The sequence below is a fragment of the Ceratotherium simum genome, chromosome 20 (genome assembly GCF_057802395.1).
Source record: "Ceratotherium simum simum isolate JZ-2026a chromosome 20, ASM5780239v1, whole genome shotgun sequence".
Lineage (NCBI taxonomy): Eukaryota > Metazoa > Chordata > Mammalia > Perissodactyla > Rhinocerotidae > Ceratotherium > Ceratotherium simum.
The window spans coordinates 45,387,234-45,399,519 of NC_141919.1; the positions used below are offsets into that span (position 1 = coordinate 45,387,234).

The 12,286-nt window shown below is 39.6% G+C and overlaps 1 protein-coding gene across 2 annotated transcripts in view; it reads left to right on the forward strand.

Annotated features, from left to right (window-relative positions):
* TEK (TEK receptor tyrosine kinase) overlaps nt 1-12,286 on the forward strand; it is a 98,304-nt gene that overhangs the window by 65,102 nt on the left and 20,916 nt on the right. For both annotated transcript variants that reach the window (XM_004428384.3, XM_087444694.1), the window contains exons 10-12: nt 1,701-1,862; nt 3,696-3,830; nt 7,883-8,170. In XM_004428384.3, coding sequence (XP_004428441.1) covers nt 1,701-1,862; nt 3,696-3,830; nt 7,883-8,170 — 585 coding nt within the window. The remainder of the gene's footprint in view (nt 1-1,700; nt 1,863-3,695; nt 3,831-7,882; nt 8,171-12,286) is intronic.

A 12,286-nucleotide genomic window follows, 5' to 3' on the forward strand; every position in this document is an offset into this window, starting at 1 on the left:
TCCCATAGGGAGACAAGCAATGAACAAATAAGTAAGCAAAATGTATAGTTCTCTAAAATGCTAAGTGTCATGGAGAAATGAGGGTAGAGAATTCTGGGGCACAGCTGGAGGGGTGACTGTAACTTTAAATAGGGTACTCCGGCTTCCCTGAGAGGATGATATCTGAGCAAAGACTTGAAAATCATGTTTACGGATGGTGAGCCAAAACATTGTGACAGACAGGTAGAATTACTGAACTTTGTAATGTCCCCTGAAATCTGAAAGATTCTACATTATGTAACATACACTCTTGGGGAGAAAAAAACAACAGTTATGCATTTTTAAGAAGGTCAGGCTAATGGAGCTATAGAGTTCACTGGAAATTCAGTTGACAAATATTTATTCAATATGATTCAATGTGAACAAACCTGGTCTTTGCCATAATGGAGTTTAGAGTCTACGGCAGTGTTTTATAATATTTTTATCATTATTGTCCCATTAAGGAGCCCTTTTAGAAATTTTATTCAGAACTCTCCTCCCATCGCCATAAAATGTTAATATCATGGATGTACTGTGGATCTGTTATGTACTGTGTCTCACTGGAAGGCCACAAACCATTGTAATATCTAAGATTTTTTCATCCCCCAAGGACCAATGTTCACCTCCGTGGGGGTGCTATTGCCCCCTTGAGAATACGTGGTCTTTGAGATGGGGATATTATTCTGGGTTATCTGGTGGATCCACTCTAATCACATGAGTCCTTGAAAGCAGAGAACCTTTCCTGGCTGTAGTCAGAAAGAGATATCACATTGAAGAAGGGTCAGAGAGATGTGGTGTTTCTGACTTTGAAGATGGAAGAAGGGGCCTTGAACCAAGGAATGAAGATAGTCTCTAGAAGCTGGAAAGAACAGGGAAGCTGATTCTTCCCTAGAGCCTCCAGAAAGGAACACAGCCCTGCTAACAGCTTGATCTTAGCCCAGTGAGACCCACATCTGACTTCTGCCCACCAGAACTGTAAGATAATAATTTGTGTTGTTTTAAGCTGAGAAAGAGAGAGAATACATAGTCTAGTGAGAAGACTAATATTAAATAATCACACAAAATCACAAAGAATAATAAAATCTGAAAATTACAATGAAGGAAAAGTATAAGTTCTGTGCAAGTGTAGACACGTGAACCTAAATGAGGTTCTGGGATAGCCCCCATGAAGAAGTCACATCAGAGCTAAGAGTTGACTGATGAGTAAGAGTTAACCAGAGAATAGCGGGAGGTCTGGAGAATTCCTTGCAGGAGAACATCTACAGAGAACCTGAGACAGACAGCAGCTTGGTGCCTTGTTAGTTGGATGAACTGAGAGGAGGTCAGTGGGACTGGAGGGTATTGGGTGAGGGGAAGAGGAGGCAGGGGCTCGTTCATGCAAAGCCTTGGTGGGTCATGGTATGAATTTTAGACTTTATTCTAAATGTAATGAGAATCTTTTGAAGGGTCTTGAGCAGAGGAGGGCCCATCTTTCATGAAAGCACTTTGACTGTGGATAAGGGGTTGGAGGTGTGAGAACAAAGTGAGGAGATCACAGAGCAGATGATTGCATTGAATCAACGCAGAGAACTCAAAGAGGGCTTTCTTGGAAATGTACGGGTACTCACCCTCTACCCCTACCTAAAAACAATGACAAAGTCCCCAAATCCAAGGACTAATCTGATTGCTGAAATTTTATTTAGTTCTCCCAAAGCCCCTGAACGCCCCAAATGTTATCAACACTGGACACAACTTTGCTGTCATCAACATCAGCTCTGAGCCTTACTTTGGGGATGGACCAATCAAATCCAAGAAGCTTCTGTACAAACCTGTTAATCATTATGAGGCCTGGCGGCATATTCAAGGTAAGAATTGGACAGAAAAGGCTGCAGCTACAGATATGGCACCAGGAAAAAAAATTTTCCCCGAGAATAGAAATCCCTTCTTCCAGTCTCATCCCTCTACCCCAAGGTGGCATCTGTACAGAGAATTCTGTTTCAGAGTAGTCAGGAGAGAGTGCAGGGGCCTCTGGGCTCTGAAGCTAACTTTCTGGAAGTTGTGGGACCCAGAACCAGCCTGTGTCAGGAGTTTCTTCTATATCAATATTTCCTCTCCAGGCTTCTCTGGATCTCCAATCCTGTTTTTTAGTTACTCTCTCTCGCTTGGTCATGGTGAAAGATATGTGTTTATGCCATGAATATGGTAACAGGGCCAGGGCCTACTGGCAAGGCAGAGACGAATCTTCTTAAATCTGAAGGGTGATTGTTGCTGCTATATTGAGTTGTTTATTGTTTTTCTCATTTGAATCTTCCCCCATCGTGCAGGCCCCTAATGCACAGAGATTTTGAGAGGAATTTAGACCTAAAAAGTTTGGGTTGTGGCAGATAGGACTGGGGTGGAGGGAGGTGGAGGTGTGCACAAAGAGCACTACAGCCCCTCCCCCATCTTCCTGAAAGAAAACAATAATTCAACAGAATGTGATAAAATGTGAAAAGTTTATGAAAACAGGTAAATTTATTTATTTGTTAAATGTATTTTGAAATACAAATTACAGTTCTGTTTGTTGCATGATGATGTAAAATCACAATTTTTAAAAAGAAAACTGAGCATTATCAATTGGCCATGCTGCTTAATTGCGCCATCTTGGAGAGAGACCTGCCACTATCATGCTTGTAGGTAACATACATCCCTCCAACAACACTCGAGTCTCACCATGCCTGTGATTTCCTAAAAATGGCCCTCTACCTACTATATGTAGATAATTGAGGAAGTCACATATAAGGAGAACAAAAGGAGGGTTTTTGGTTTAATAATGCTAGCTGACCTGGGTACACTGAATAAAGTCATGGTATCATTACTGAACTTTTCAGATTCCATTGTAGACTCAGCCAAAATTCAGAATCCCAGAGACATAAGGCTGATTTGCTGGATTGCTGTTTCCAGCATCAATGGCTAGGTCTTATTTAAAGTAGCTTTTTTTTTTTCTTTTTCATACTGTAGTAATAATCCATCAACTCTTTCTACAAGTGGACACCCACAAAGTGGTCTTCTAAGAACTCTTAAACACAGCCCAATTTTTTTTTTTTACCAATTGGGAATTTATCATATGGTTAAGGCAAAAATCTACGTTTGCAATATCCATGGAAAAACAGAGCCTGGCTAAAGCAAATAGCTAAGGGGAAAAGAAGCATATACCATTTGTTTACGGGATCTATTGTCAAGTACACCAAAACCCTTCATTTGTAATGATACAAATCCGTTATCCATTATTGTAAGAAAACTCTCTAAAGTCTCTTCTCCTGAGAGCTTGATTGCAATCACTGTATGTACTTGAAAACAGTAGAAATTATTTTATATTATTCTATTGAGATTTTTTTCCCTAAATTTGATTGGCATTCCATACTCTGGAAGATTTGTGCAGTTTTACTCTACAAATGAAAAGATAAAAACACTGAGCAGAAGTGTATAAGTGGCACAAAGATACTTATATGAATGTATGCATTGTAACCTGGAAACTTCTTTAAAGGCCTCATTTTCCTTATATTAGGAACGGTAAGGCCCTGAAGATGGAATTGCCTCTCTTGTTGTTTCACTAAGACATTGTATTTTTAAAAACCAAACATTAGTTCACATCACAATAACAACATTCCAGTTTAAAGAATGTCAACTTAAGTTTCCTGGGCTTTCCCTCTTCTCAGTGACAAATGAGATTGTTACCCTCAACTATTTGGAACCTCGAACTGAATACGAGCTCTGCGTGCAGCTGGTCCGGCGTGGAGAGGGTGGGGAAGGGCATCCTGGCCCCGTGAGACGGTTCACAACAGCTTCCATCGGTCAGTTGAAGCCAACAGCATTTATTCCTGAGCTGGGTGGGAGGGGGAGGAAGGGGAAAGAGGAAGGAAGACCAGGAAGGGTGGTGGTGGGTGAGTGGGTGGGTGGGGATGGAGGTGGAAGGAGTTTGCTTTTGAATGGGTGGGAAAGTGACAGGAAGGCTTACAATTTGGAGCCAAACCGTCCCTTTATTTGGGCTGCACTCCTGGTCTCTCTCCCTGGGGGAGGGGGTCTGCCGCACTCCACGGGGACAGAGAAGGAAGCAGATGAGCCTTCAGGAAGGCAGGGACATCCCTTAGGAGTTGGATTTACTTAGTAGCGACTGTGCTGAACCTTGGCTCCTGAGTGTTACCGCCAGCTTCCTGTATCCATCTTAAGGGCCCAGGCCAAGCTCTTGTCACAAACATACTTCAGAAATCCCAGTTTATTTGTTTTTAAAAATAATTTCTAATTTTTCAAAGTAATTCATCCACATAGTTAAAACATCAAATAGAATGAAAGGCTTTTCTCTAAAGAACAGCAGTCCCCTGCTCCACCCCTCCACCTCCCGGTCCTGCTTCCTAGAGGCAGACACTTTTATCTCCTTAAGCTATTTCTTAGAATGTATACCTCCATGTTTCTAAATCAATAGTTCTCAAACATTCGTGTCCATCAGAATCACCTGAAGAGCTTGTTAAAACAGATTCCTGGGCTCCATCTCCAGGTTTCAGATTCTTTAGGTTTGGGGTGGGTGTGAGGCTCAAGAATCTGCACTTCTAGAAAGTTCCCAAGTGATGCTTGATGCTGCTGTCCTGGGTCCACATGCTCTAAATAATATATGTAGCAGTATTTCTTGATTGATCAATGTTAGTCAGTATCGATTGGCTTTCTATTGTGTTGAATTCTATTGTGTTGAATTCGTGAAGCTTCCTTGATGGTAACCTGAACTCCAGCTTTCTGTGACCCAGGCACCCTCCTCTGAAACATGGGAGTGCTCCCTTGTAAAGTTCTCTTTTCTAGTGTTCGCTGTGTATGATCATTCTGTTACTACCTCCTGGTCAGTGCTTTATAGTTTAAAGTTCACAAATATTTAATTCTTATTACCTTGGAGGGTAGGAATTATCATCTTCCTCATTATTTTTGTGAGGAAGATTAGCCCTGAGCTCTCATCTGTTGCCAATCCTTCTCTTTTTGCTGAGAAAGATTGGCCCTGGGCTAACATCCGTGCCCATCTTCCTCTACTTTATATGTGGGACACCTGCCACAGCATGACTTGATGAATGGTGCATAGGTCCGCAACCAGGATCTGAACCTGCAAACCCTGGGCTGCCGAAGTGGAGTGTGCAAACTTGACCACTATGCCACTGGGCCGGCCCCTCATCTTCCCCATTTTAAAGACTGGAAAGTAGAATCTCAGAGTGGTTAACAACTTGCCCATAGTGATGCATCTTATGCATCACCATACTGGATCTTCAGACTTGATACCCTTTTGTTTCTCCAATTATTTTCATTATTTTTACCTAGGAGCCCAAAAGCACCATTTCCTTATCCCATTGATAAATTTTCCTATTTTTATTTCATTTACTAAAGGCAGAAGAATATGGAATGATGTAGTGAGAAACGAGGAATAACATCTAGCTCTCCTGCAGGGCTGTTCTCCTAACAGAGACCCCCCTTCATACCCCTACCTGGTTTTCATCTGACCAGAAGTATCCTTAAAGAACCAAATGGACTCAAGAGCTACTCTGACACTTGTAGGAGCATTGCACAAGTTGGAAATGGCTGCCTGGGAATCCACCGGGTAGTGAATACAAAAAAAATAGATAAAAGTTAGAGGATAAAGGGATCTCCATGACTCTGATCAAAGGGGCCCTTGATATGTCATCAGGTTGCTGCTAAAAGGCAAATGTAATGACATCAGGCCAGTGTTGATGAATCCAAAAGGGAAGGTCGTAATCTGACTCAGATGGAAAGTATTTATGAAACAGAACATAAAACAGACCCACACTGCACTGTCTTCAGCCCTCAGAATATGTTCCAGCCAGGATGTATTTAGAGGTCTCTTGGAATATTTCAAAGTAGTTCTCAGGGCTGGGTGGGAAGGGGAAGGGAATTCTTGAAGGTTCTTCTTTTCCCATCATTTGAATTTTGCTGATGTTTGTTTTTTAATTCATCTGGCAGTGGCACTATTTATAAGTGTGTTGATTGAATGATGAAGGCCAGGGAGGCCAGGAGGGGAGGGAAGAGAACACATCTGAACACATGGCAGACAGAGGGCAGGTAGGGAGGGGTGAAGGGCAATTCATGTTCCCAAAGGGAAGGAAAAAGGGAAAGGCCCATTTATCGACTTACTCCTCTGTACCAGGCCCAGGCTTTGGTTTACATGCATGCTCTCAAACATCAACCCTCTGCTCTGCTTTGTCATTGTAAGCCTCCCTAACCACCCTGGGTGGCTTATTTTGGAACTTAAATTTTAGAGATGAGCAAAAGCAGTTGACATCACCTCTCTCAACTTGTAAAGGTTATAGAGAAAGGACCAATAAGACCTTTAGCGAAATGCCAAGCAAATGGCAAGACCTGATTGCTGGTTCTCCCTAGTCTAAGAGCAGTCAGAGCTGGCCAGTGAAAGTCGCTCTCCCAGTGAATGGAAACAGACCCTTTCTCTCACTTCCAACCAAGCATTGGAGCAGTGTTTCTCAAACGTTTTTTTTGTTTGTTGAAATTATCGCCCCCAAAGGAGCATTTTAGATCTTTTTGTCTTTGGGACAGAATGTGCATTTTGCCCTGATGTCTCCCCTGTCATGAATTTTAATACCACAGATCTGTTTCTATATTGTGGCCCTTCATAAACCATGGCAATATCTAAAATTTTCTCATACCCCAAGAACCAATTTTTAGTTGGTTTTAATTTAATAATGTCCCCACTGAGACTGCATGTGTTAGAGGATCCCTATTTCTATGTTTTGAAAATACTTTATATCTGGAATTTAAAAATCAACTTACTATTATTAACTGAAAACATACAGATTCCTTCCCTGTCCATTGACACAAGATAAGACATCTTAGGAAGGACGGAAGAGAAGGAAGGAGGCAGGTAATGTTAATAGAGTCCCATTATCTCATTTACTCCTCTGGAGTCTTGAAGATGAGTGTTACATGTGAACTTGGGAGAGGTTGTGAATTTTCCCAAGGTCACAGAACTAAAGTGGCATGCTCCTGTCTCTTTGATTTCAAAACCCATGTTGTTTCCATTCAGTTCCCTCTCCAGTAGCCCAGGTTCTTGTGGGTGATTATGGCCAGGCAGGATGTGGTTGTAGCCAATACCTTGATGAGATCAGAGCAGGGCCAGGCCTGTTATGATGTCTGAAATTCCCCTTGCTAAGGGAAGTAACCCTGAAATTGATTTAAAACGTATTGCTCAAAATGGTAAGAGAAACACTGAACACTCGGGAATCCCACAACCTCTGGAAATCCACTGTTTTCGTTTCTATAAGTTTCCTTCCTATCTTTCATCAATTGTAGACATGACTTTTACCAAGTCGCAATCGGAGTTTTTTCTCATGTATTATAAATATTTTTATTGGGTTTCTATCCTTTTCCCAATTATCTATTTTAACCCATTGGATGGCTATATCACAGTTTATTAAAGCATTTCCCTATTTTGAGCATTTAGGTTTCTTCCAACTGTTTGCTATTATAAATAATGTTGTAATGAACATCTTCACGCACATAAGTTTTTCTCTTCCTTTGGGTTATTTCTTCAGGATAAATCCCTGGTAGTCAGATTGTAGGGCCAAAGTATATACAATTTCTAGGGCTCTTGAAAAATATTCCCAAATTATTCTCCAAAGGGGTTGTGTTCCTGTATTACAATTATTCAAATTATGTATTAGAATTATTTTAAAGATTTGCAATTTTGGTAGAACAAAAGTATTATATGGCTGCTAGTTTGTGTTTCTTTGATAGCTTGTGTGTTGTATATTATTCTAGAAGCCAAGGTTATTCTGTAAAGTTGTCCTTTGGGGCTGTAACCTTTGCCTGATGTAAAAATAATGATCTTTCTGGTTTCTCCTAGGTCTCCCTCCTCCAAGGGGTCTCGTTCTCCTACCGAAAAGTCAAACCACTCTGAATTTGACCTGGCAACCAATATTTCCAAACTCAGAAGATGAGTTTTATGTTGAAGTGGAGAGGAGGTCTGTGCAAGTGAATTCTGATCAGCAGAATATTAAAGTGCCAGGCAACCTGACTTCAGTGCTGCTTAACAACTTACAGCCCAGGGAGCAGTACGTAGTCCGAGCCAGAGTCAACACCCAGGCCCAGGGGGAGTGGAGTGAAGATCTCACCGCTTGGACTCTTAGCGACAGTAAGTGACTCATGCTGCCCCAGCCTTGCCTGAACATCTGGCTGCTGCCACTTGGACTCAGCTACCATCACTTCAAGACCGTTTCCTTGAAATCATAAAATGCAGTTAGTGGTGAGTGGAGGCTAGTTAGTGCCCCCATCCCAACACACCAAATCATTTTAATAACCTGCAGCATATAAGAAAGCTCCATGTCTTTGGATTTGCAATAATTCAGGCAGGACTGTGCTAAAATTTACCTTTCCTTGGTATAGAGTTATTTATTAAATAAATTAATAACATGAATAAGGTTTTCTCGGGCTTGTTTAATCTGTTATAGGGCCATTTTCAGGATTATCATGTATCTATATGTATACAGACATTGACTAATTATAGATAGGTCTTTCTTAATCTTAAAAGCCAAATAACTTTGCTTGAAAAATCTTCTTACCAGACAACATTTGGAATTACAATATATATTTGAGAGTAATAAAACTACTTTTCTTTCCAACTACTCTGCAATTCAGGCTTTTCTCAATTTCAGATTGGTCATTTAAAATTAGTTAGAAATTCTTGCAAGTTTTTTCATCATTGAGCAGAGAGTTCTATTTTGATTGCCTGCATTAGAACCGTGTCTGTGCATTTTGGAGCCCTTGGAAAGACCAGATATTTCCTGGCTCTACCAACTACTACTTAAGTCAGGATTGTGTGGTCCCTTGCCAAACCCCACAGTCTGAGGCTCTCTTCTGCAGCTGGGTCTCTACTTCCTCAGTGACAGGTGTGGACACTGGCTCCGTGTTTCTCCTGCCACTCTCTTCTTGTATCAGTGACACCTGGAAGTCTCCACTGTTTTGTCAGCGTTTAGGGATTCTTCATCATTTTTTAAAAATTCTGTGAAATTTAAAAGTTACAGAACAGTGCAGAGAATAATACAACAAACACCCACATTACTACCACTCAGAATTAACAAGTGTTAACGTTTTGTCATATTTGCTTTCACTCTTTTTGTTGATTTGTAGAAGTAACAACATGATACAGATACAGTCATGCCCCGCCTAACGACTTTTCAGTCAATGATGGACCACATATATGACGGTGGTCCCATAAGATTAGCACCATATATCCTAGATGTGTAGTAAGCTATATCATCCAGGTTTGTGTAAGTACGCTCTATGATGTTTGCACAATGATGAAATTGCCTAACGACACATTTCTCAGAATGTATCCTTGTCGTTAAGTGATGCTTGACTATATACCAAAATCCCTTTTGACCATCATCCCTACTCTAATTCTACTCCCCTCTTCCCAGAGACAATGAAAATTATGAGTTTATGTATCTTTCCATTCATTGTTGTATAATTTTAATACATCATATACATCCATAAATGTACATATGTATACATATTATTCTTCCTCTTGCTTTTTTGAATAAGCATTATGATTTTTATCTATCCATGTTAATTTTAGATGTGACATATGCTTTTTAAATATCTGCATAAAATTTTATGTTATGAACTTATCATCTTATTTATCCATTCCCTATTAGCTGGACATTTAGGTTGTTCTCTTTTTTTTTCCACTATCACAAACAAAAATGCAATGGCCATTCTTATACATGTCTCCACGCACAGAGGTGTGAGAGCTTTTCTAGGGAGCATGTCCAGCAGAGGAACTGATGGGCTATTTCCCTCTAAAGTGGCTATTCAGTGTGTACTGTGTCCAAGAGCGTACGAGTACCATTTTCCCTACATCCATCTCTGTATCTCTATCCTTTCCCTATATCTGCATCACTTGATATTATCAGACCTTTTTACTTTTGTCATTCTCAAAGGTAAAAAATGGTGCCTCACTGTTAATTTCAATTTTCATTTCCCTGATAACTAGCAAGGTTGAGCATCTTTTCTTGGGCATTTTGTTGGGCAGCTGGATTTCCTCCTCTTTGATATATTTGTTGATAAACTTTGCCTGTTTGCTATTTGTTGTCTTTTCTTATTGATTTATACAATCATTTATACAATTTAGATACTAATATATATTGCAAATATATTCTCCTAATCTCTTTATTTACACCTTGTTTGTGGTGTCTTTTACCCTACAGTTTACATTTTGATGTAATCAGACCTGTCAATGTTTACCTTTGTGGTTTGTACTTTTTATGTTTTGGAATTATTCCCTACCCTAAGGTCATAAATATACTCTCTATACTTTTTTCTAGTAGTTCTTGTGTTTTGTTTTTGCATATTTAGGTCTTGAAGATATAGGGATGTTATTTGGGGGTACGGTGTAAATATTTTAATCTTTTTTGTTTTAATTTTATTTATTCACATATGGCAAGCCAATGGTCCCAATGCCACATACTGAATAGTCCCCCTAGTGACTTGTGATGCTTTCTGTATCATATACCAGGTTCTCATATTGGTTTTGCATCTATTTCTGGGGACTCTGTCCTCTTCCATTGATCTGTGTGTTTGTTCCTGTACCATTTCCAACCTGTTTAAATTGCTATAGATTTATTAAATGTCTTGACAACTATAGGATGAGTCACTATTTTCTCTTTCAAAGTTATCTTAGATGTTCATTTACTATTTTATATAAATTTTACCCTCATTAGAATTATATACCACCAAAATCACATCATCAGTATCATATATATAGAATTAAATGAAAACTAGCTAATCACTGAAAGAGGACTTGCCTTGGGAGGTTGTATGGAATTTGATGAGGAGGAGGTGGTTATGCTGGTAGTGGCGGCAGAGATGCTGAGATTGGCAGGGTAGATGCCAGTCCCTGCAGGGTCAGGAAACTAGGGCAAGGGGATGTGGATGAGAACATTTCAGTCTTAGCTGATATATTTGTTAACATGCTTATGTTGTCATTGGCAGATCTTGCATATAGGTTTTTGAGAAGTAAATGTGCTAGTTATATTAACTAGGTTAATATATTATAGATTAACTATATTAACAAAAGTTGATGTTCTAGTTATAAAGTTTATGTTGATGTCCAGCCTAGCAATTCCATCTGGACCAAGTGTAAGGAGTGGAATGGATTCAATTTGGCATATGGCCCCAAACATATGTAAAAAATAACACACGTGCATAACGTGCTCCTGTATATGTGTATGTCAAGTATCTCATCTGACACAGTGACTGTATGAGGAAAGCAGAGTAGGAGTTATCATCACATTGAACAGATGAGGAAGAAAGGAGGGTCGGGGACTTGGGCAAAGTTATACAGTTATACAGTTAAGTCATGGGGTTAGGACTCTCAACCACATTTCAGTTCTATGTTTTGTTTGTTTCTGCCAAATCATGCTACCCATTTGTCTCTTTGAATGGGCAACCGACTGCTTCAAAGCAAGGTCAGTTGTTGGAGAAGCTCCTCTCATAGTCATGTCCCACTTCCAAATTGTTTCAAATTATTTACGATCTGATTAGCATTTCCTAAAGTGTTTTAGAATCTACTTTAGAGTTACCAGGGAACCTGCTAAAACGTAGATTATTGGGCTCAGTCTCACTGAAATCAGAGGTCCGCTGGGCTAGCCCAAAGGGTGACTTCTTTCAGGCATAAAATAGACAAATCGGTACATGCAAATTTACCACTTTTAGTTGGCACCAAAATTATATTCATTATTCCTTCAGCAGGTGTCTGCAAGGCACTGCTTCTTTTTGTGACAGACTTAGAATACCACTGGTTTATGAAGTTAAATTTTTTTTTTTGAGGCACAACTATACAAATATTAAATATTTGTTCATAGTAATCTGAAAATGCTAATATTCTTAATACTCTGTAATCTCCTTGTGGGAAGGACGGTTATTTTATCTTTTTGTGAAGATATACAAAAGCCTGGTACGGGATGCAAAGGAAGTTAAGACATACTGTTGATTAATTGTGATTCTGGATAATTTACCACCTGTTAGACATAGAAAATGACAATCAGATTTGCAAGGCTCAAAATCCAATACCTAATTCTCATAAATTGCCACAGTTTCCTAAGGAGAATGATATGGGGAATCAACATCATGAAAAGAGGAAATTTAGAATGAAGAAGAATCTCTGAGAATTTAGAATAGAAAGAATGTACATTAAGACATTTCTTGAAGGTTCTAATTTGCTTATAAGCAATAACTTTTGTATGGAGTG